Genomic DNA, 20,974 nt, shown 5'->3' on the forward strand with positions numbered 1-20,974 from the left:
CCCCCACAACAGTGTGGAGTCTGCCTTTTCTGGGAAGTCTCAGTGACCCTCCCCACAAAGTGTCTCCAATCTGATCCAGGGGAGGAGCAGGGCTGTGTCCCCATTCATCCAGCTCAGGTCCCACCTCCTGTGCTCGCACACTGACCCCACCCAGGAGCCATCCCTCCACAGCAGCCCCGAGTGTAACCCTGTCTGCCCGTAGAGGCCTCTCCTTTGGGCTCCTGAAGCCTCTGCAACATTCCCTCTGCTGTCACTGTGCTCCTCCCACCTTTCTGCTCTCCGGGCTCTCAGGATGAGCTTGGTGGACAGGCCTGGGGCTGGCTCCTCTGTCCTGCAGGGAGGGGTCCTTCAGGTTTGGTGCTGTGGGCTGGGTGTACCCCCGGCGGGCCGGCGCCTGCTCCCTCTGGCCTGGGTCTGACCACAGGATGAGATGACAGAGCAGTCCTCTCAGTGTCCTCGCATACTGCTCCGGAGTGCTGCCCTTTCGATCCCCGTCCCATGATCCCTGAACCTCAGCCTGAGCCTGGGCTGCCGGGAATCAAAGGTTGGAGAGATTGCCTCTGGAATGGGAAGGGGTGGGAGCATTTCTGAAAGTGAAAGTATGGGGGAGAGTGGAGGGTGGGGCTGGGGGTGGGGCCGGTGGGCCCAGGCCGAGTGGACCCAGCTGTTGGTTACTTGCTCTGGCTGCTCCAGAGGCCTCACTGGCTCTGAGGCCCTGCTCAACGACCTGTCCCGGCTGCCCTGTTCTGCCGGGGCCCAGTGGCCATTGCTCAGCAGGTATGTTCTGTGCAGGTGAAGCAGGAGGGCCACACGGGAACTTAGGCAGTGGACGGAGACTCTAGGGACTGAGACAATTCCAGTTCTACTAGTGGCTTTCTGGGCCAAGGGCCTCCACTTGGAGCCTAGGCCAGAGTGCCAGCTCAAATCACAGTGGACACACACACACAGCAGGTAGACGCACACGGACATGAAGACAGGCCAGAAGGCACAGACCGACACGCAGACTCATGGAGAGAACCATTCACAGACCCTCTGAGGCACACACATTTTAGAACAGAGGCACACACAGGGAGACACACTTAGGCCAACACACACATATGCAAAGCCCATACACAAAAAAGTGTGGACACACCCACAAGCTTACACACCTACTTTAGCTCTGTTTTCCTTGGGCACCTGCCATATACTAGCTCTGACTGAGGGCTAGCTCAGGCCCACTCCCTACGTTGGGGGTGTGGGAGGATCCTGGTCAAAGGGCAGATGCCCCAGACCCTGTAACCCCTCGGTTATGGGGGAAGGTATGCCCAGGGTACAAGCAGGCCCAGAGAAGGAGGTGCTGACTGGTCTGGGGCTCAGCTGGTCAGGGAAGTCATCTTGGAGGAGGAGCCACTTGTGCTGAGCCTTGAAGGAATTGGCAGCTGGAGAAGGTAGGAGTGAAGTCACTGCTGGCAGAGGGAACAGCCCGTGCAAAGGTGTGCAGAAGTGAGTGCTTTGGAGTGGTGAGAATTGGTGTGTGAGTGGGAGAAGCTGGAGGGGCTGGAGAGGAAGGGCCTTGAACACCCAGCTAAGGAAGGGGGAGTCTGCGCTCCTCTGAGGGTGATGGCAGCCCTGAGGGTTTTATGTTTTGTTGCTATCAAGGGGGAGCCTTTCAAGTGCCTTTTTCTAGTAGTCTTTTCTGGGGTGTGAGAAAGCTCTTTTCTAAGCGGATGATCATAGCTCCTATGAATAAGGACAGTTTTATCAGGTCCTTCCCAACACTTAGTATTTTTTGCCTCATTGCCTTAACTAGTTCTTCCAGACAAATGTGGAATAGTATGGTGAGAACACACATACTGTCGTCTTCCTTACTTTCAGGACTCTTAGCTTGCAAGGAGGGGTTCCAAGGGAGGTTTATGTTTCGGCAAGACCCCCTCCCCCAGTTCTGAGGAGAGGGGACCCAAGAGGTCCAGGAAGGAGTGCAATTAGGACCTGTGATCAGGTGATGGAGGATGGCAGGTGGGAGGTAAGAGGGAGATACAGGTTGGCCCAGGGTGCCCGAGGTGGCCAGTTTGGAGCTTTGAAGGATGGGGTGATGGCCCAGGCGCAGGGTAGGTGGGGAGCTTGGGGGTGGCGTGGGCACTAGGGATGCCAGGGAGGCTGAGGAAGATGGAAGGGCATGTCTAGGAAAAGCGGGGAGAAGCTGAGGTTGTGGGTGGGAAGGGGGAAGCCCAGACCTGGCTTCTTGCTCACAGATAGGGTGGCCCCAGATGGGAGCTCCCAATGACCTGTCTTCTGGGTGGTCTTTCCACCGTCCCACTGGCTCTGCAGCTGCAGTGGCCTGAGCTGGAGAGTGTGGGGCCCAGGGCTCAGGCTTGGCCTGGGTTTACTGAGCCTTGAAACTCAGTGCTGAGCCCAAGGGGCAGGGCCTCTGGACACTCAGGACAATGGGGACAGAGAGCCAGGGAGAGAAAAAGAGCCAGAGAGGGCCCCACGGATATGGGGCAGCAGGTATGGGGCGGGATTAAGGCGGAGTCAGCCGAGAGTTCAGTTCAGCAGCCGCTCATGTGGCACCCACACGGCCAGACCAGGCTGGAGGTGACCCTGACACTGATGGTTCATCCCTGCCCCAGGCTAGCTCTAGGGTGATGGGGAGGAGGCAAACGGACAGAGGCTCCCAGGCCAGTGAGGAGGCCCCATCGGCACAGGGACAGTCCCGAGTACCTGATGAGCAGACAGGTGGTGCAGCACAGCCCAAGGATGGCTTGGAGGTGGGAGAACCGGCACCCCTGGGCCCGAAATCCAGGTCAGATGTGGAGAGCGGGGATGGGGAGGCCGAGGCAGGGAGCAGCCTGAGCAGAAGCCCGGAGGCTGGACATCTGGGGGACTGAGAGGCAGCCTGGGGGCTAGCTGGGTGCAGGTCAGGGAGGCCCAGAGGGGAGGCTGGAGAAAGTTCGGTCCTGGATGGTGGGCTTCGAATGCCAAGTTGTGGGCTTGGCCTTGGCCTCAGGGTTGTGGGGAGCCACAGAGGGTTTAAAGCAAGGGAGTGATCTGGCTGACTTGTGCTTTGAGAAGGTCAAGAATGGCTTGGGAAGCTGCAGGAGCAGGGTCAAAGAGGGCTGAGAGACGAGCCGGGGACCCTAATGGGCCTTCAGTGCAGCTCTGGTTTGGGATGAGGGTGGTGAAATGGGCTGGTGGGCCCCAAGTCTCTGCCTGTGTAACCTCCCATGAGCCCCAGCCACAAGCTGCCTCTCTTTCCCCCAAAATCTGCCTCCAGTCTTCTGGGGAGACCTTCAAGTCTGACCCCACTCCTGGCATTAGGAGCTGCCCCTACTTGAGTCCTTTTGTTGGGAGAAAGGGTTCCTTGGGCAGCACCCCTGACTTGCTGGTTCTGGGAGATACGGGAGTCCAGCCTCTGCTGCCAGGTTTCCAGACAGACTTAGGCTAATCAAGGCTTCCCACCCCTGAGCTGTGTGGCTGAAGGCAAGACCCTGCCCCTCTCTGAGCCTGTTTCCTCACCTATGAAACGGGGTGAATAACACCCTGCAATGTTGTCATAGGGATGTGATTGGGCTGGGCACACAGTAGGTGCTCACCCAACTAACATAGGCTTGGCTTGTCCTTTTCCACATCTCCCTGGTGACAGAGCCTGGAGCACAGGCAGGCAAAGCACAGCTGGAACAGCTCTTTTCATCACCACTCCTGCCCCTGCCGGATGCTGAGGGGCACTAGTGAGGGGGAGTGAGGGGGGTCACAAAGCTCCTGTGACAATGCTCCCTGTCTTGTGTGGGCCAGTCTGAGTCACGCCAGGTTCCCTGAGTCCTGGAGCCAGGGGACTATGATGACCTGTGGCCGGGGCAGAGCTGATAAGGGCCCCACCAGTCACCTGGGCCTGCCGCACCCTCAGTGGGGCCTCCTTCCTGCTGCCCAGTAGCCTCTGGGAGAGGAACGTAGGCCTCAGCTGACCCCTGCATGTCTGGCCCCTGGACAGACATCTCACTGGAGGGTGTGGGTGTGAGGAGGGTCTGGGCCCAGGCAAACCAAGGCCTGGGGAGCGGCTGTTCCCATCAATGTCACCCAAAGGTCAAGTGTTGGCTCCAGCCTGGCCTTTATCCTGGGGGGGAGGGGACCTGGGAATGGGTTGGGGGCTCAGCCTCTAGGTCAGTGACTTTAGCAGTTCCTATGCTTCCTTTGGCCCTAGTTTCTCCAAGGCTAAAGTGAAACCTTGCTGGCCTAAAGCCCCGCCCCACCCCCTTTACACAATAAGGTGGGTGGGAGGTCCCAGCAGGCAGAGAATGTTCTCTCCTCTCTCCTACCCTTAGCTTAACCTAAAGTCAGAAAGTCAAACTCAGCCATGCTGGGCTGAAAGGGGGTGTGGGCAGAACCTGCGGGGCCTGGGTGATGAGAACGGGCGCTCTGGGTAGGGCAGGGCCAGCCTCTGATCTGCACCCCCATGCCCTAAGGACCCTCTCCTCAGCCCCTATGGGGTTGGGGCCAGCACAGGGGGCTGGGAGGATGGGGGGCTGAGGGGAGAAAAGGGAAGGGGGAGGAGGGAGGAGATGCAATGGGTGAAAAGCTGCCTTGGGAACCCCCAGGCTCCTGGTTAAATATAGACCTGTGGCTCCTCCCACTCCCCCACCCCCAGGGGACTGCAAGGCCCCGATAAGCTGTGGGTGGCCTCCGGTGGCCTCCGCCAAAACCCTCAAGCCTGCCCCCACCTCCTGCCAGTTCTGAGATTCCCTGGGAGGAGGGTGGCCTCCCACGCAGGTCCCTGAGCATCCCTTTGAGCAGAAGCAGTTAGGCCTGATGGGCTGAATGGGGGTGAGCTGAGGGCTATGGGGGTGGTGAACGCTGTGGGGAGTGGTGGGCATTTTAGGCCTCAGGACCTAAGATCCAGGAAATTCTGGATGTGGTTGCTGGGCCTGGCCCCGGGGACTGTGGGCTGCGGGTTGGGCTGGGCCCCGGAACCTGCACATCCAATTCTCTCCAACTCTAAGGGAGGGTGTGGCCTGGCAGAGCCCATGAGGGCAAGCACCCGTGGGAGACTCTTGTGAAAGGTGGTGTGAGGGAAGGTTCCCTGGAGATATCACCTACATCTCAGCTCTAGCTGGCACACAAGTGGTTCTGGCCATGAGGGCTGCCTGGTGACACTGTTTTGACAGCCCAGGGCTCACCCCCTGGGGGAAGCTTTCCTGACAAACTGCTGGGCCATGCCAGGCCCCACAGTGCTCTCACGTGTTTCTGTGCCTGCTCCCAGGGCTGGGCACCCTTCCCCTCAAGCCCCCTGAGTCTCCTTTTCACCCACAGCTCTCCTGCTGCCAAGATGCCATCGCCTCAGGCAGTGACCTCTGGGCCAGAGCTCCACAGCCCCAAGGAGCCTATGGAGCCACAGACCCCAGAACGGGGCGCTCGTCGGGCAAGCAGTGGGGATGCGTGGCCGGGCCTGGGCACCTTTCGGCGGGCCTTCTCCCGGACAAGCCAGCGGGCCTTGGGCAGGACCTCCGAGGAGGAGCTGGGCCTGCTAAGGCGCAGCTCCCGCTTCCTGTTGCGGTCCTTACGGCGCGCTCCGGATGACAGCCCAGCTGCTGACCCATGCCAGGACACCGCTGCACCAGGTCACAGCCCAGAGGTACCCTCCAGTGTCATGGATGGTGTCAGCCAGCAGTGGCCCACTGGAATGGGGCCTGAGGAACTGGAAACTGAGGCAGGTAAGGCTTTCACAAACAACACTAAGCATGGGAGGAAACTGAGGCGACAGGGTGGAGCAGCCAAGCCCAGGCTTCCTGACAGACTCTCCTCGACAGCCAGCTCCCCAAACCCCTACCCCCTGCACAATTACATTTAAAATTCGTCTAGCATCTCAACAAGGGGAGCCCGCGTTGGGCAGATAAGAAAAGTGAGGCACAAAGCGGTTAAGTGACTTGCCTCAAGTACACAGCTGGGAAATGGAGAAAAGGGATTTGAATCCAGATTTGCAGGACTCCAGGACCCTGGCATCTCCACAGCCTGCTTCCTGGCTGAACGAGAGTGATGGGCAAGGCACTGGCCCTCTTAGCGCACAGGGTCGCAGGGTACACGGGAGCCATGGCTGCCTGGAGGGGAGGTCAGGGAGCTGCTCAGGAAGGACGAGCTGGACTTGGGCCCTGAAGGGGTGTGCAGGTGGAGGCAGAGGGTCCCTAGGGGTGGGGGCTAGCCCAGAGCAGGGAGCAGCAGCACCAAAGGCTGAAGTTGCACACTGGACCAGGAATTTGGGCACTGCATACTAGCTCACCCAGCCTGAACTCTGACCCCATCGCACCTGCAGTCAGGACTGCCCTTGAGGCCACCAGGTCCAGCTCAGCAGAGCTGAGGGCAGGGAGGGTGGGAGCAGGGGCAAAGGTAGGTGCTGTAAATGGGGAAGGCAAGGGCTGATCCAAATTACTGTCTTCAGCCAGGCTTGGGGCCTGGGGTTCTGCCTCTTCAAAGGTGATTCAGAGGGACAGTTCTGGCAGTTGGGGATGATGCCCCTCGAGCAGGCCTTCAGTCGAGCTCTGGGGCCAGGCAACCTAGCTCAAGATGGGTCAGACTCACGCCTCCTGGGGTGGTCTCCCTCACTGCGCCTCTCCCTGCCTTGCAAAAAGGCAAATCTGTGGCAGACCTCATAGCTGAGCGGCAGCTGCTGGCGGCCTTCAAACAGCTGCAGCGCCTGGAGGCGCAGCTAGTGGCCGAGAAAGCTTCACACACCTTCGAGCAGAACCCCACGGGCTTCGCTCGGCGCGCCATGGACGTGTGCCTGCACTACGACGGGCTGGCCGCGGAGATCGCTGCCATCGTGCATGAGACGCTGGGCCCTTACGGTGTGGACGCAGCCACACTGGCAGAGCTGGCCCAAGTGGTGCGCGCTGAAGAGCAGGCCCACCCGGTGTCCCCTGCAGACGGCGACTTCCTGTGCACGCCACGCCGCTGGCGCCAGCACTGGGAGGACGCGGTGCGGCAGAGTGCTCAGCGGCGCGTGCAGCAAGCAGGCGCGGGGGAGGCGCCACGGGCAGCGGAGGGTGCATCAGGCCTTGCTCAGCTTCTGGCCGGGCTTGGCAGCTTGATTCGCGGCGACCTGCGGAAGGTGCAGTTGGAGGTGCAGCCCGCGTATGCGGCCGCCGGCTTCCCGGCCTGGGAGGCCTACCTGCGCGCCTACCACAGCGCCGTGGCCCAGCGCCTGCAGGAGCTGGCGCGCGACGCCCGTGGCTGTGAGCAGCTCTACATTTTGCTGGACTGGGCCGCCAATGTCTACGGCAGGTGAGGTCTCAGCCAGGGTGCCATGGAGGGCAGGGAGCGGCTGGCACTGCCAACCGAGAGGCTTTCAGGAACCCCCTCTGAGGAGTGCTGGGCACCTTCCCCCAGTCCTCCCTGGGGGAGGGCTGATAATTGGGCGTCAGAGATCCCCGGGGGCCTTTGACATTCTTTCTTCCCGGTTTTAGGCCATGGTGCGCTCCTGCCAGGTTTTCCTAAGGGACCACCCATGCATTGGTTCCTGAAACTGGAAAGCGTCGGAGGGGAGGCTCCTACTCTGGCAGGAAGCCGACTTAGAGAGCCTATGCTAGTGCACAATGTGCCTTTGAGCGAATTAGAAAAGGGCACCCCTTCAGGGAGGCCCACAGCAGCTGTCAGGGCTGGATTTCATCCCCACTTTCCCCCTTTGCATGGACACCTAGGAGCCGGCACAGGCCATTTCACCTCCAGCTCTGCACGGTGTGATAGGGTGGATTACATCTCCCCGGGGGCTGAGCGCTTCCCAGCCCCACACAGGCAGGAGCGTGGGCGGGAGGAGGGTGCCTAAAGACCCGGGCACCGTTCATTTGCTGTGTCCTCGCCTCCCTTGGGGTTTCTCTGGCGTAGGCTGGATAGTGGCAGGTCCCTGAGCTCTGTGGTACTGGGGACCCTTAGAGCTCAGTATTGGATGTACCCCCACGGTGAGGGTAGAGATCACTTCGGGGACAGCCTGGCTGAAGTCCATCTGGACAGCCGTCCTTATGTATTCCATGCACCCACAGTTGATTGCTAGAGAGCCAGGAAATCCAGCAGTGAGAAGTTTTGGGGCGCGGTGGTGGTGGTGGTGGTGGTGGTGGTACAGAAGCCTGGAGGGAGGGCTGGGGGGCGGAATGTGTGAACAGAGGACCAGGTTCAGGACCCCGCGGTGATGGTGTTAGGATTTGAGCCTGGGCAGAGGGGAGTGGGGACAGCCGCTGCTGCATCAGCCCCCGCCCTGCCTTCCAGTCCTAATTTCCTGGGCGCCCCGGACCTGACTCTGTCCACGGAGCCTCTGCCCGCGCTCCTGGCCCCCGAGGTGTGGGCCCGACTGGAGAGCGACTACACCAGCTTCCTAGAGGTTAGGTTGGGGCGGGGCCACGCCGGAGGGGGCGGGGTCCAGGTTGAGCGCAGCTGCCAGTAGGTGCCCAGCATGGCAGTCCACCTGCTGGCGGCGCCTAGGCCTCACCTTGTAGCCTCGGGCGCTGGCTTGTGCCCTGATTGGCTGGCGCTTGTCTCCGAGGGCGCGCGACGGGGCTCGGGAGGTAGGGGACACCTCGACCTCCTTCCTGGGAGGGTCTCACCGCACCCTCCTCCCCACCCGACACAGACCAAGATCGTGAGCTGCTTCGATAGCATCCTGCATATAGAGCAGAGTCGCTGGGCGGCCGCCAAGGCCCCTGACGTGCTGCAGGGCCGCTACCACACGCCGCTGTCCATCGACGTCCACATGGTGCGGCCCCAGAGGGGGGCTGAGGAGGGAACTGTGTTTGGCTTCAGGCGGTGTGTGGTCTCCCTTGCGGAGGGGACACCCAAAGCTATGAAATCCAGTCCCAACCTCCCCTCCCCATTAGAGGGGAGCCTGAAGCCCCATGTAGGGCGGGATGGGGGACGCGGCGTGGCAGGCCCAGGCTAGGAGCGCCAGGGCCCAGTTCCTAGCTTGGCAGGTGGCCGGAGGTGCTGGGAGTTGGGAGGGTTGACCTCCCAACTTGGGGGCCGCTGGAAGCTGAAGCTGAGATGGTTAGACAGAGCAGAGCGGCAGGAGACGTTGCTGGAGCTAGATGGAAGACTAGGGGCATTGGGGTGGAGGGCTCGGACCCCGCTCAGCGCGTGGCATCGCGGCAGCTGGTGGCAGAGCACGTGAAGGCGGCTGGGGCCATCTCGGCGGAGCTGGAGGCCACCACCTTGAGGATCTGCGCGCGGGCGCTTGGCCTCTTTGTGCCCAGGTGCGGCCGCATCCTAGGCGGGGGTGAGGAGGGTGGAGTGGCGGGGTCAGCATGTGGACGGTGGTCGTCTCTTTGGGGGGGCCCATCCTGTTTGCTAAGAGTTGGAGATCCCTGGACAAGTGGGAGGGAAGAGCCTTAGCTTAAGGCTTGAGGTCTGGGTGGAAACTCGAGGGACGGGAGGACCCGGGGTCGTAGTGCGACCCGGAAGGCTCCTCAAGGCCTCTGCGTCCCCCGCTCCCAGGTTTGAAAAGGCTTTTCTGGAGTCGGAGGCGGTGAATGAGCCGCACCTGGGAGCCAACATCAACGCCTGTGAAGAGCTCAGGTTGGTCTCTCCCGCTCCTCCTTAGGGGCGGTGCCCGGCGCTGCCAGCAGGGGGCGCGCGAGCTCCGGAAACACCGACGCCCGAGGCTCCGAAGTCTGGCGCGCGCAGTCTGACGTAGTCTGATTTGGTACCCAGGCGTTCGGGCAGACTTCCCAGGAGGCCTCCAGGAATGAGCCCCGCGCCCCCGCCCGGCTGTGGGATCCTCCCTCGGCCCCACGGGGCTGCGTCCCTGGAAGGGATGTGGGGAGTTTCAAGGCTCAGCAGAAGCCGAGAAGCTCCAGACGTTTTAGTCTCTGCCTGTTGCCTGCCTAATCCATTTCTGCTACCCTGGGTTCCGTTTCTTTCCTCCCTTCATCCCAGCCAGTCTTCTTCTGTTTTTTTTAGGACACTCCCTTTTCTGGAAAGCCTTCCGTGACATCCACCAAGGGCTATGCTGGGGGTGGGCCTGCCCCCTCTGCAGGAGGCAAGGGCCCTCCCTGTGGGCTGGCAGTGGCTGCCCCCCTTCTGTGCCTTCAACCCCAGGCCAAGCCTCAGGGTCACCCCATTGCAATGCATCAGCTACTGCAGGGCAGTCAGCAACTATGGGCACTGATTACCACTTGCTATCTGGGTACCTTGAGATAAATCACTTCCCCTTTCTTTGCCTCGTTTTCTTTCTGTCACACGGAGATCAGAGCACCTGCTCCCTAGGACTCAGTGCCTTAGAGGACTCCATTCATATTCACTCTTTGTGAGCACGTGTGGTGTGCCAGGCACTGTGCTAGTGCCAGCCTGATGCATTTCACCCCAAGTGCGGTGTCTCCGTGTACAGATGGGAAAGTGGAGGCTTAGGGAAAAAAATGCCACTTGTCCATGGCCACACAGCCAGTACATGCTGGGCCTGGAACCTGAACCAGGACTGTCTGAATCCAAAGCATGACCATGATGAGGCACTGCTTCTCTAACACTCTCTTGTCCCTAATCTGTGCTGGGCCCATCCATTCAACCCCAAGGACCGTTCTCCATCCCTTGGTAGGCAGCCTCTGGCCCAGACCCGGATGGAATTTTACCCTACCCTTCTGTGTCCCGGTACTGGGGACTGGGTTTCTTCAACAGTGAAATGGGGACATTGTCACCTTTAGAGAGGCAGTTATGAGGCTCACAGGAGGACACCCCCCCACCCCATGTGCCAGGCACGGCTGTGCTGCAAGGTCCAGGAGGGATGGAAGGTTGAACCAGAGGTGCCACAGGGGGGCTCTGCCATGGAGTGGGGTCACCACCACCATCCCTCAGACCTATCTCTCCATGATCGACTCCTGGGGTTTTGGTGCTGTCCCCTCATTTGACTCTGCTCCCAGGGGGTTACTACATTGCGTGGTGCCAGGGGCTGCCCTTCACATTATAGTCTAACTGAATGGAATTGGTATGGCACCTAGCCTGCATGGCTGTATGCCAGGCCTTGCCCCCCAGCCTGCTCCCCCTTGCCCACTTTGTCACCTGTCCTGGCCCCTCCCCAGGACCTGTCTTCTGGCGAGGTTCCCAGGAACCTTCATGGAGCTGGAGAAGCCCCTGGTGGCTGCCACCTGTATCTTCCAGAAGCGGCTGCTCCAGGGTTTGCAGTGTGATGTGCAGGTGACTGGCATGTGCCCTTCTTTCCCCACTTTGCACACCCAGCAGTTTCCCCTGTGCCCTGGAGTCCTGGGGTCCCAAGTCATAGCGCTCATTTACTCCAGGGGCAATTCCAAGGGTGGACAGGGGACCCAGACAAGTTCCCAGTTGAGCAAGGACAGTCAGTCTCCACTTCTTGGAGATGGTAGGTCTAAGGAACTGGGACCCTCACCCAGGCCTTTAAGAAGAGGGGGGTCAGATAGCCCCCTAGAGTTTCTTCCTGTTGACAGATTGTCATCCCTAGGCCTGAAGCACCGGTCAGGAGCCATGCACTGGGCTCTGAGGGAGGGTCTACTTGGTGGGGAGAACATGGTAGAAGATCCTTGGCCCCACCCTTGCCCCCAGCCACTCTTCAGGACCCTGTGCACCAAGGTCTGGCTGACACAGGACACGCTACAGCCTCTCATGGACAAGGTGGTGGCCTTCAACCGCCACCTGGAGCACGTGGCCCCACCCCTCGGGCAGGTATCTGGAAGGGACCGAGTCCTGGTGGGGGCATGCCCAGGGTCAGGCCATTGACCCTGACCTGGACCCTCCCACCAACCAGGAGACTCTGCAGGAGGTGCACCGTTATGTGGTCCGGGAGTACCTGGCACAGGCGCTGAGGCCGCGTGAGCGGTTCCAGGGTGACGAGCGCATGGCTGGCTCCCAGAAGATGAGCCTCGATGCCCAGGCCATTAGCAATACCTTCCAGGGCTTGGTAGGAGCATTGTGTGCTCGCCTCCGGGGAGTGGGGTTTCCTGTGGCCCTTGGGCCCTTCACTGACTCCAGCCCCCTATTCTCATTTCAGCTGGGCCCCTGCAAGAGGAGAGGGGTGAGGCCAGGTGGGGGAGGCACTCTGCATATATTTGCATACATTTTGTGGGGTGTGTGGGGAAAGGGCAAGCATTGCAGCTGCATCTGGTGGGCAGGGCCCTTGACCCCCAGCCTTTGGAACTGTGGTACCTCCTCCCTACACATACACCCCTCATCGGGCTATGGGTCTCCCACTCGCTGTATGACTCCAGGCAGGACTTCCTGGCCAGGACATCAGTTTACGCATCTGAGCAGAGAAGGGAAGACACTGTGCTGTACCATGGGGAGGGATGAGGAGTATTATGCTGTGACCAGTGGGAAGGGGGCTGCAGGAGGGCCAGCGCCAGCGGTGCACTAATGGAGGGATTGCAGGCAGGGGCGGCAAGGGGGTTCCCAGAGGACGTGGCCAGCCGGGTACATGTGTCCCTGCCTCCTCAGGGCTCTGAGGCCACGTGGCTGGGACAAGCGATCCCATGCGTGGCTGACATACTGGGCGAGACTGACAAAGACAACATCCGGCTGCACCTGGATAGTCTCATCCGCAGCTACCCCGACATCAGGTTTGCACCCCACCTGTTACCCTGGCGTTCCGACAGAATGCCATTGGGCCCTAGGTTCGGGGAATTTGTGCCTTCAGAAGGGTCCCAGGGTGTGTAGGTGGGCAGGTGAGAAACGTGAGGGAGACACTAGCACATTGGAAGGGGTGTGTGTGGGAGGGGGCACTGCACTTCCTTGCAACCTTTCCCCGAGGGCCTCCTCATTCAGTCCTGTGGTGGGATGGGGGGACCCCTGTCCTCTGCACAGGGTCAGGGCCCCTCATCCGTGTCTGACAGTGGAGACCGTCCCAGCCATGGGAGTTTGGGGAGAGGCACAGTCCCCACCTCCAGGGCTTCCTCTCTGGAAGTCCTGCAAGGAGAATGGAGACTTTGATACCTGGGTGTGTGTTGGGGGAGAGGGGTGAGTCATCCAACCCATGGAAATCCCAGCCTGAATCTCTCCATGGCCTCGGAGATTCCGGGATGGGGGAGGTGTCAGAAACCCCGGGGCCCAGCCCCTTCCCGGCCCCACCGTTGCCCACAACCCAACCCCAGGGAGAATTCCCTGACCCCAGCCTGGACTGACCCTTTGCCTTTGATTCTGAGTGCTCACCTTCCCGCAGTGCCCTGGGGAATCCCCACCTGCCCCCTCGGGGTTCCTCAGCCCTAGACCCGCCCCGCCCTCCCAGGCTCCGTGCACAGGGGGTTGGGAACAGGAACCCACGACTAGCCACGGCCCCAGGGGCCCAGCCTGCGGCCTGCACACTTCCTTTCTCCCTGCTGGCTGCGGTACCCCTGCACAGTGCTGGCAGGAGGAAGCCCACGTCCACCCTGGCCCCCACAGCCCTCTGCACGGCCACCGTGTCCCCTCCTTCACTGCAGCATGTTTTCTGAACTGCTGCATGGGTTATTTCACCTGGGTGGGAGCGCCTTCCCCTCTCCACCCGGCTGGCAGCGGTCAAGGCCCAGCAGGCCTTCCAGGAACCGGTTCCTCTTGGCCTCTCTCATTCTCAGCCTCAGACCAGGCTCTAGGAATGTGGGTACACCCATGCTTCCAGCCCGAGCCGGGGGTTCCCCTCACCTGGGGCTCAGGGTGTCACTGGAGGTGCTGGGTCTGCAGGGAGGGCCCCATGTCTCTGCAGACGGGACCACGTACTGGCCATCCTGACACTGCGCCGGCTGGGCCGCCGTCGGAACCGGCGCCTCCTGCAGCACGCCCAGGACCTGCTGAAGGCTGCAGCCAAGGCAGGCGGCTCGGGGACCTCTGGGCGCCGTGTGCTCTTTGAGGAGATTGAGGTGTCCACATCCGTGGACATGCTCATCACCTGCATCTAGTGCTCCTGGGCCTGGGGGCCGGGGGCACCTCAGGTGGGGCCTGCACTGGGTGGAGGGTCAGGCACTGAACCCCAAGCTAGGAGTCCAGGGAAGCCCTCACAGCCCTGTCCCCACCCTGAAGCCCAAAGTCGTGGAATTTTCATGCCCAGCTGAGCTTGGCTGCTGGGCCAGAAGAAACAGCAATGATAGAAGCATTTCAGGCATTTGTGGGGGAGGGCTTGGGGGGCAGAGGTTCCCTTCAGTACTGCCCATTAGGGAAAGCCTCCCTGCCTAACTGTCCTGCACCACCCCCAGCCTGAAAGCAAAGAAGAGAATATTTTTTAAATAAATATGAATTAAAATGATGCCTCCTAAGTAGGGGGCATGGCCAAGTTGGCTGGGAGCAGGAGGTCTGGGTCCCTATGTACCAAGGCACAGGGCTAGAAGGTTCTGTGGTGACTTCACGTAGTGGATGGCCCTTTCCTGCCCATTGTACCTATGGGGAGACTGAGGCAGGTTCAGAGCTAAGGAGGCTCACACTTATGGCTGCAAAACAGGCTTCAACCCTGGGACGCTGGGTCTACTGCCCTCATGTGCCAAGTGAGCCTGGCCCAGCAGGGCTGGGCACTGTTCTGTCCTGTTCTAAGCAGGCCTGGGCCCCTGGGAGACAAGAAGAGGCCAAGGTTTGTTCTATAACACAGGGTATTTGGGGAAGAGGGACTTCACAACAGTGAAAGTTGTGGGGCTGCTGGGCAAGTGTCACCTATAGAGTGTGTGCATGGGACTGACCCTACAGGTCTCAGCTCACTCCAGGGTGCACCTGCTCCCCACCCCACCCTATCCTATCTCATGAAAAGCTGGCACTGAAATTTGGCTCCAGCCTGTGGGCAAGGCTGCCGAGGAACCCATTTGCACTGGAAACTTCAGGCTTACCAGGGAGGCTGAGCACTGAGGTGAGAAGATTCATAGGGAGACACTGCAACAGGCAGCAATAGGGGCTTTTCCCTGACACCCCTCCACTGAACCTGCCCCCCCACTGGGCCTGGCCCTGACCATGGCAGGAGTGGGGAGTAGGTAACAGCAGGTGGACCAAGGTTCAAAGAGCCCAGCAAAGTTGAGTCTCCCAAGGACAGGACGCGGGTCTTGAAAGGCTGTAGGGCTGGGCAGGTGGGGGACACGTCTCTCCCAGCTCCTCCTGGACCCACCTCCCTACACAGTGGACAGCCAGTGGGCAGTGCCCAGGCAGGTCGGCCCTACTCTCTACACCAAGGCTGGAGTGCAGCGCCGGGTCTGGGTCCTGCTGGGGCCCCAGGGGAGTAGGAACAGTTGTCAAGGGCTGTGCCCTTCATGGGTGCACAGGGGCTAGAGGCTGACGGTGGGGGAAGCGAGAGAGTGTCCAGACCTGAGTGGGAATCTAGTGGGGTGGGGATGGGTAGAGCGTGAAGGAGGAAGAGGGGAGGTCGGGGTTCTTAGGCTCCAGGGCTGGGGATGCGGCAGGGTGTGTGTGAGTGCTGCCACTGACAAGCTGTCTTTGTGTCGGAGGGAAACTGAGGCCAGCAGAGGGTAGAGGTTGGCACTGCATGCTAGGCCTTAGCACAGGTGGCCTGGGATCTTCAGTCGTGGGGAGGGGAGGTATCAGAGAGGTGCCTCCTTTACTACGGAGGGGCAGGTGATTGACAGGTCAGCCTGACTGCACATGTAAGCCCAGGGGCCATCAGTGGCCTGGGTGAATCTCAGGCGGGGTGGGGTATAGAAAGCCTTGATCTGGTCTGGCCTGGCCAGGTTCTCCCCAGGGAACCCCTGCCACACCTATCCCATGTTTGAGTCATAGACCTCTTACAGAGGCCCCTGGCCCTGACCCTGACCCTGACCTGGCCCTGCCTGAGTCACTTGGCTGGAATCCGAGGGTCTTAGGGCTGGGTTTCCAAGCCAAGCTGCAGAGGTGGGAAACGTTTAGTCCTAGCGCTGCCACTTTCCAGCTGTGAGTCTGTAGGCAAGTTCCTTTACCTCTCTGTGCCTCAGTCTTTCTAGCTGCGAAATGGGAATACTGACTGACTCCCATCCTGAGGAAGATGAAGTAAGTGCCAGCCATAAAGCCAAGCCCCTGTCCCCCAGTGACCCTATGTTCCCAAGGGCCTGGCCAGGCAGTAGTCTGCAAGAAAAAGCTGAGAAGACCCTGGGTACAGATGTGGGGAAACTGAGTGGCAGCAGAGCCTGAAGTGGGTGGGGTAAGCATGTGGGGAGGCCCCCAGGAGGAGGCTGAGCAGCCTCCTTCAAGTTGCAGTGGGAAGGATTTAAGCTGAGACCCAGGGATGTCTTCCTGAGCGTTTCTAGGCCCAGAGGCAGGAAGTCAGGGTTTTCCTGGCAGGACCCCCTGTGCCCAGGCAGGTATGTGTGCCCTGATGTGTGTTCCTGTGAGCCCAGCCGTATCTTGGGGCTGGGGTCAGCTTTTCAAGGCCAAGTCGGGATGAGCAGGAGGCCAGACCACAGCTCCTAACGCAGGTGCAGTCCAGGAGGCTGGGCACCCTCGGGCTGGCCGAGAGGCAGGGGACACCCTGGCATGGTTCAGACCCAGGGCCATTCTGCTCCGAGGGTGTGGGGGCTGTGCCCATGACCCTGCCAACCTCCCTGCCTACCAGGTCTTTGGAGGCCTTGCGAAGAGTTCAGAGTATTTGACCATCCTGTTGCCCAGGCCAAGCACAGGGGAGGGACCTGGCTCTCAGAGCTGCTTCCGGACTTGTTGACCAGGTTGTCTGGCTGATAAGGAAGTGTGTGTGTGTGTGTGTGTGTGTGTGTGTGTGTGTGTGTGTGTGTTCCTGGAATGTGCAGCCCCTGTCAGCACCCCAGGGATGGGACCTTGCCCAGTGTCTGTGTTCTCTGGTGGAGCAGGATAGCCTGGGACCATCTTATCTGTCCCCTGAGCTCAGGTCCCAGGCCCCACCAGCTGGTCCCAGTCCCGCCTCTGCCTGGCCACCCTCTTCCCCTGCATGGCTCCCCTCTTCCCTCTCTGCTCAGGTTGGCTTCTGTCCCAATGCCCACATTTCCTGGGCTCCTTCATGGACTGGGGGTTCCCTCTGCTCTCTGTGTCTGAGCCTGTGGGTCCTTCAGGGAGGACCTGCTCTGAGAAGTTTCTGGGGCTCCAACCCAGGCCTGGCCAGGAGGGTCAGCCTGTCCAAGGCCTGTACACAGGTCCAGGCTCGTAATGATCCATGCATGCCAGCCCAGGACAGGCCCCGGGTGACAGAAGGGGGCTTGAGTGCCCACCCCAGCTCAGCCTGGGGCTTGCGCCCTCTGTGGGCACCTCTCCCGGCTGGTGCTTGGGCCCAGCCCCTGTGTGAGTGTGTCGTGCTGGACGAGCCCACGGGGCCCTGCCCCATAGGAGCATGTTCAGATGTCAGCTGGTGGCTCAGGCGCTTTGCTCTCTGAGGCTTGGTGTCCCTGTCTACAGCATGGGAAAGAGTGCCCAGCAGCCAGGGGGTTCAGGGGTAAATGAGAGCCTAGTCCCAAGGCCATGCTATGAGTGGCAGTCAGCATGTCACCTCCATGCCTGCACAGCCGCTCCCTCTTCCTTCCTTGCCTGGTGACCCAGGCCCTTTCCTTCCTGGCCCTGGTCCCCATGGGCTCTGTACCCAGGAGCAGCCACCTCAGCAGCTGGGGTTTGGTCTTTGCAGGTCCCCTCAGCACTGCCTGGGAGGGGAGAGGAGGCTGATGGTTCCCAGGGCCACTTGCCATCCCCAGTTCTACTTCCTTTTTTTGCTACCACAAAGTCCCTTTGGAAACCCCAGCGGATCAGTGGGGGCCTCCCGCCAGGGTCAGTGTTCATCATCCACGCTCAGGCTCAGGGGCTGAGGGACCAGGCCCAGGCCCCAGCTAGTCTGTGTGGAGTGCGGGGCAGTGAGCCTGAGCTGGGCATTATGGCTAGAAGGCAGAGCTCCAGGTCAGGGCATCAAGTCCCACTAGGTGGCAGTGCAGGCTCCCCGCCTTGTAAGGGACGTGCTGACAACTAGAAACCCCCATGGGTGAGTGCCACCAAGGTCTCAGCCAGGCCTCCCTGAGACCCCTGGTCTAGTGAAGTGCTTGGAGGGGATGGAAACGTGGACAAGTCAGGCCCACTCCTCTCCTGGGACCCCTGGGGCCTGGACCAGCCATTGCAAAGGTCCTTCCACCTTTCAAGGCCCTGGGTCTGTCTGCACATACATCCACACCTCTTCGAGGCTTGTAAAATTGGTGAAGTGTCTTCATTTTTAACTCCAGTAATGTTTTGGATAGTGATACATTCACATAGTTCAAAATTTAAAAGGTACAGAAAGGATATGAGGTGAAAAGTCTCCTTATTCCCATCTCCTGTGTCCTTCCCCAAAAGCAACCAGGGTTCCTCCCAGAACACCTGAGTCTGTAAAAAGCAATGCTCACCCAAGGAATGTACCGGAAGGGTGAAGTTTCAGGCATGGGGAGGAGCCTGTTTTTGCTAAGGTGGTTGGGGTGGAGGGTGGGGCAGTCCTTTTTGAGCCCTGTAAGAACTAAGGCTCTTAAATTGCTAGTTCCCCAAGTCATGGCCTCTAAGGAAAGAGAAATGTCAGGAACAGTCTTGCCGACTCTCGGGTGCCCGCTGTGTGCTGGGCTCTGCTCAGTGGTTTAGGCTTTCCTCCTTCCTGTGGACTTGGCGCAGGGGTTAAGACTTAGCTTCTGGTTTCAGACACTTCCGATCTGCGATTCCAGCTCAGGCCCGGAAAGACAGGAGTGACACTGGGCCATCTTGCATCATCACCAAAAGCCACTGTTAAAGGCCAAGCCCTTTTAGGAGAGAAGCAGGCCACCGGGCTGGCATGGAGAGTCCCCAATGCCGTGGAAGGACAGTTCCTCCAGGAAGCCCTCCTTGAAAGACCACCAGTATTGGGATCCTGTTGCCCTATGGGTCCTGCAGAAACTGTTTCCCCTTAGGCCTCAGTTTCCCCATCTGCCAGACACAGCAAGGAGTGTGTGGCCTGGCTTCCTCCTGGGAGGAGGGGAAGGAGCTGATAACAAGTAAACATTGTCATGTGGGGGCCAGTGCCCTCATGGAAGAGCACGCCTTGAGGGTGGTTCCTCATCAGCTGTCCTGGCCATCCCGTGGTCCTTGGGGAGCTCAGCAGACTCTGGCCCAGGTCTCATGCAGCTGCAAAAGACCCAGAGCAAGTGACTTCTCTTGGGGAAGGCCAGGTGGCAGCAGGGACCCCAGCCTCAAGGCTTCAACCTGTGTGTCGGCTTACCCCTCTGAGACTCAGTTTCCTCATCTATCAACAAGGGATACAATGGGTCTGCCCAGGACAGTGAGTGAATGGGGCAGCCCTAGGAAAAAGGAGGCCCCAGAAGCGTCCCAGGTCAGGTGATGGCCTGAGAAGGAGAGGGAGAAAAACAGGACTGGGGAGCCTGGGTTGGAGCAGTGGGAAGTGCAAGTCATCTCACAGAGGGAAGTGAACCAGGCCCATGGGGGAGGGACTGGGTGACATCCTGGAGTGCCCTGGTCTTCTAATCCTGGGGAGCCCACCCTTGTGACCAAGGCCACTGGCCAACCTTCTGGCCAAGTCTTCCTGGTATAGCCAGGCCCACTGACCTACAGCCCCTTCTTTCTTGTGAGATCCACCCTCAGCCTTTGCATCTGCTGACCCCTGTGCCCCCAAATACACCCCCTGCTGCCTTCAACTCCTTTCCCAGAGAGCTTGTCTTAAGAGGCGCTCAGAATGCCCCTCGATGGTATAGCTCGAGGACCATTAATCACACACCACCCCATGTGGCTGGGCCCCCCCGGGGGGCCAAGGGTGAAGACTCAATTAATGAACAAGGTCATGAAATATTGGAAAATATTTGTGTTTTTGTTTTTTGTTTGTTTTTTTCCAAAGATAAAAAGGAGTAGGTGGATAAAAAGGAGTAAAACCTTCCATTTCTGCATCTAAGTTGTCTGGCCTAGCAGTCCTTCCTCGTGTCTGACTTAAATACATCAAGCTGCATTTCAGACTTTGATCAACATTTGGGGGAAGCAAAATAGTACATGCTTAGTGACCAGGCTCTCAGCTCCACCACTGACTGGCAGATGACTGGACCTACCTGTGCCTCAGTTTCCTCATCTGTGAAAAGGGGATAATTAACAAGTACCCATTTCATAAGATTGCCTAATGAGAACAATTAATGCATGCAAAACATTCAGAACAGAGCCTGACATCTGTGGAGGTCAACAAGTCAGCTGTCTCCCCAAAAGAACTGAAAGCAGGACTGGAAGATATCTGTGCTGTATTCTTAGTAGCGTGATTCACAGTTGCCGGTGGTAGCAACCCAAGTGTCCATTGACAGGTACATGGATAAACAATGGAATATCATTCAGCCTGAAAAAGGAAGGAGGGCCGGCCCGGTGGCTCAGGCAATTGGAGCTCCATGCTCCTAACTCCGAAGGCTGCCGGTTCGATTCCCACATGGGCCAGTGGGCTCTCAACCACAAGGTTGCCGGTTCAACTCCTCGAGTCCCGCAAGGGATGGTGGGCTGCGCCCCCTGCCACTAGCAACAGCAACTGGACCTGGAGCTGGGCTGCGCCCTCCACAACTAAGACTGAAAGGACAACAACTTGACTTGGAAAAAAGGCCTGGAAGTACACACTGTTCCCCAATAAAGTCCTGTTCCCCTTCCCCAATAAAATCTTTTTTAAAAAAAAGAAAAAGGAAGGAGATTTTGACAGAGGTTATGACATGGCTGGACCTTGGGGACATTCTGCTGAGTGAAATAAGCCAGTCACAAAAGGACAAATCCTGTGTGATTCCACTTCTGTGAGGTACTTGGAATGCAAGTAGTCAAATGTATAGAGACAGAACATAGACAGAAGGGTGGTTGCCAGGGGAAATGAGGAATTCGTGTTGAATGAGTTTCAGTTTTGCAAAGTGAAAACAGTTGTGGAAATGGACAGTGGTGATGGTTGCATAACTATATAAATGTAATTAATGCCACTGAAATGTGTACTTAATATGGTCAAAATGATCCGTTTTTTTAACGTATGTTTTGCCACAATTTCTTTTAAAAGTCAGCTGTCACTTCTGAGCAGAGGGAAGGGAGTTGGTGTCACATGTGTCCTAGCACCAAGGTCTTGCTTTGCGTGTGAGCACATGACCACGGCTCTGGGCTTGCCTCGGGG

At 59.2% G+C, this 20,974-nt stretch overlaps 1 protein-coding gene across 10 annotated transcripts; it reads left to right on the plus strand.

Annotated features, from left to right (window-relative positions):
• The first annotated feature begins 199 nt into the window (after window positions 1-199).
• EXOC3L4 (exocyst complex component 3 like 4) lies at window positions 200-20,837 on the plus strand. 10 transcript variants are annotated; one of them, XM_088797530.1, is made up of 13 exons: window positions 2,192-2,747; window positions 5,284-5,684; window positions 6,597-7,248; window positions 8,227-8,338; window positions 8,588-8,710; window positions 9,103-9,203; window positions 9,445-9,525; window positions 11,022-11,136; window positions 11,518-11,637; window positions 11,720-11,872; window positions 12,406-12,527; window positions 13,646-13,871; window positions 18,514-20,837. In XM_088797530.1, the coding sequence occupies exons 1-12, from the start codon at window positions 2,704-2,706 to the stop codon at window positions 13,836-13,838; spliced, it is 2,217 nt and encodes a 738-aa protein (XP_088653656.1). In that variant the 5' UTR covers window positions 2,192-2,703; the 3' UTR covers window positions 13,839-13,871; window positions 18,514-20,837. The 10 variants fall into 10 exon arrangements, with proteins under 10 accessions (XP_019602863.3, XP_019602860.3, XP_074182987.2 ...); XM_088797531.1 differs by having other exon boundaries at window positions 13,646-13,748; XM_019747304.3 differs by lacking the exons at window positions 2,192-2,747; window positions 18,514-20,837 and adding an exon at window positions 200-544 and having other exon boundaries at window positions 13,646-14,179.
• Window positions 20,838-20,974: the final 137 nt, after the last annotated feature.

The sequence above is a fragment of the Rhinolophus sinicus genome, chromosome 3 (genome assembly GCF_057876585.1).
Source record: "Rhinolophus sinicus isolate RSI-liver-muscle chromosome 3, RSI-T2T, whole genome shotgun sequence".
NCBI lineage: Eukaryota > Metazoa > Chordata > Mammalia > Chiroptera > Rhinolophidae > Rhinolophus > Rhinolophus sinicus.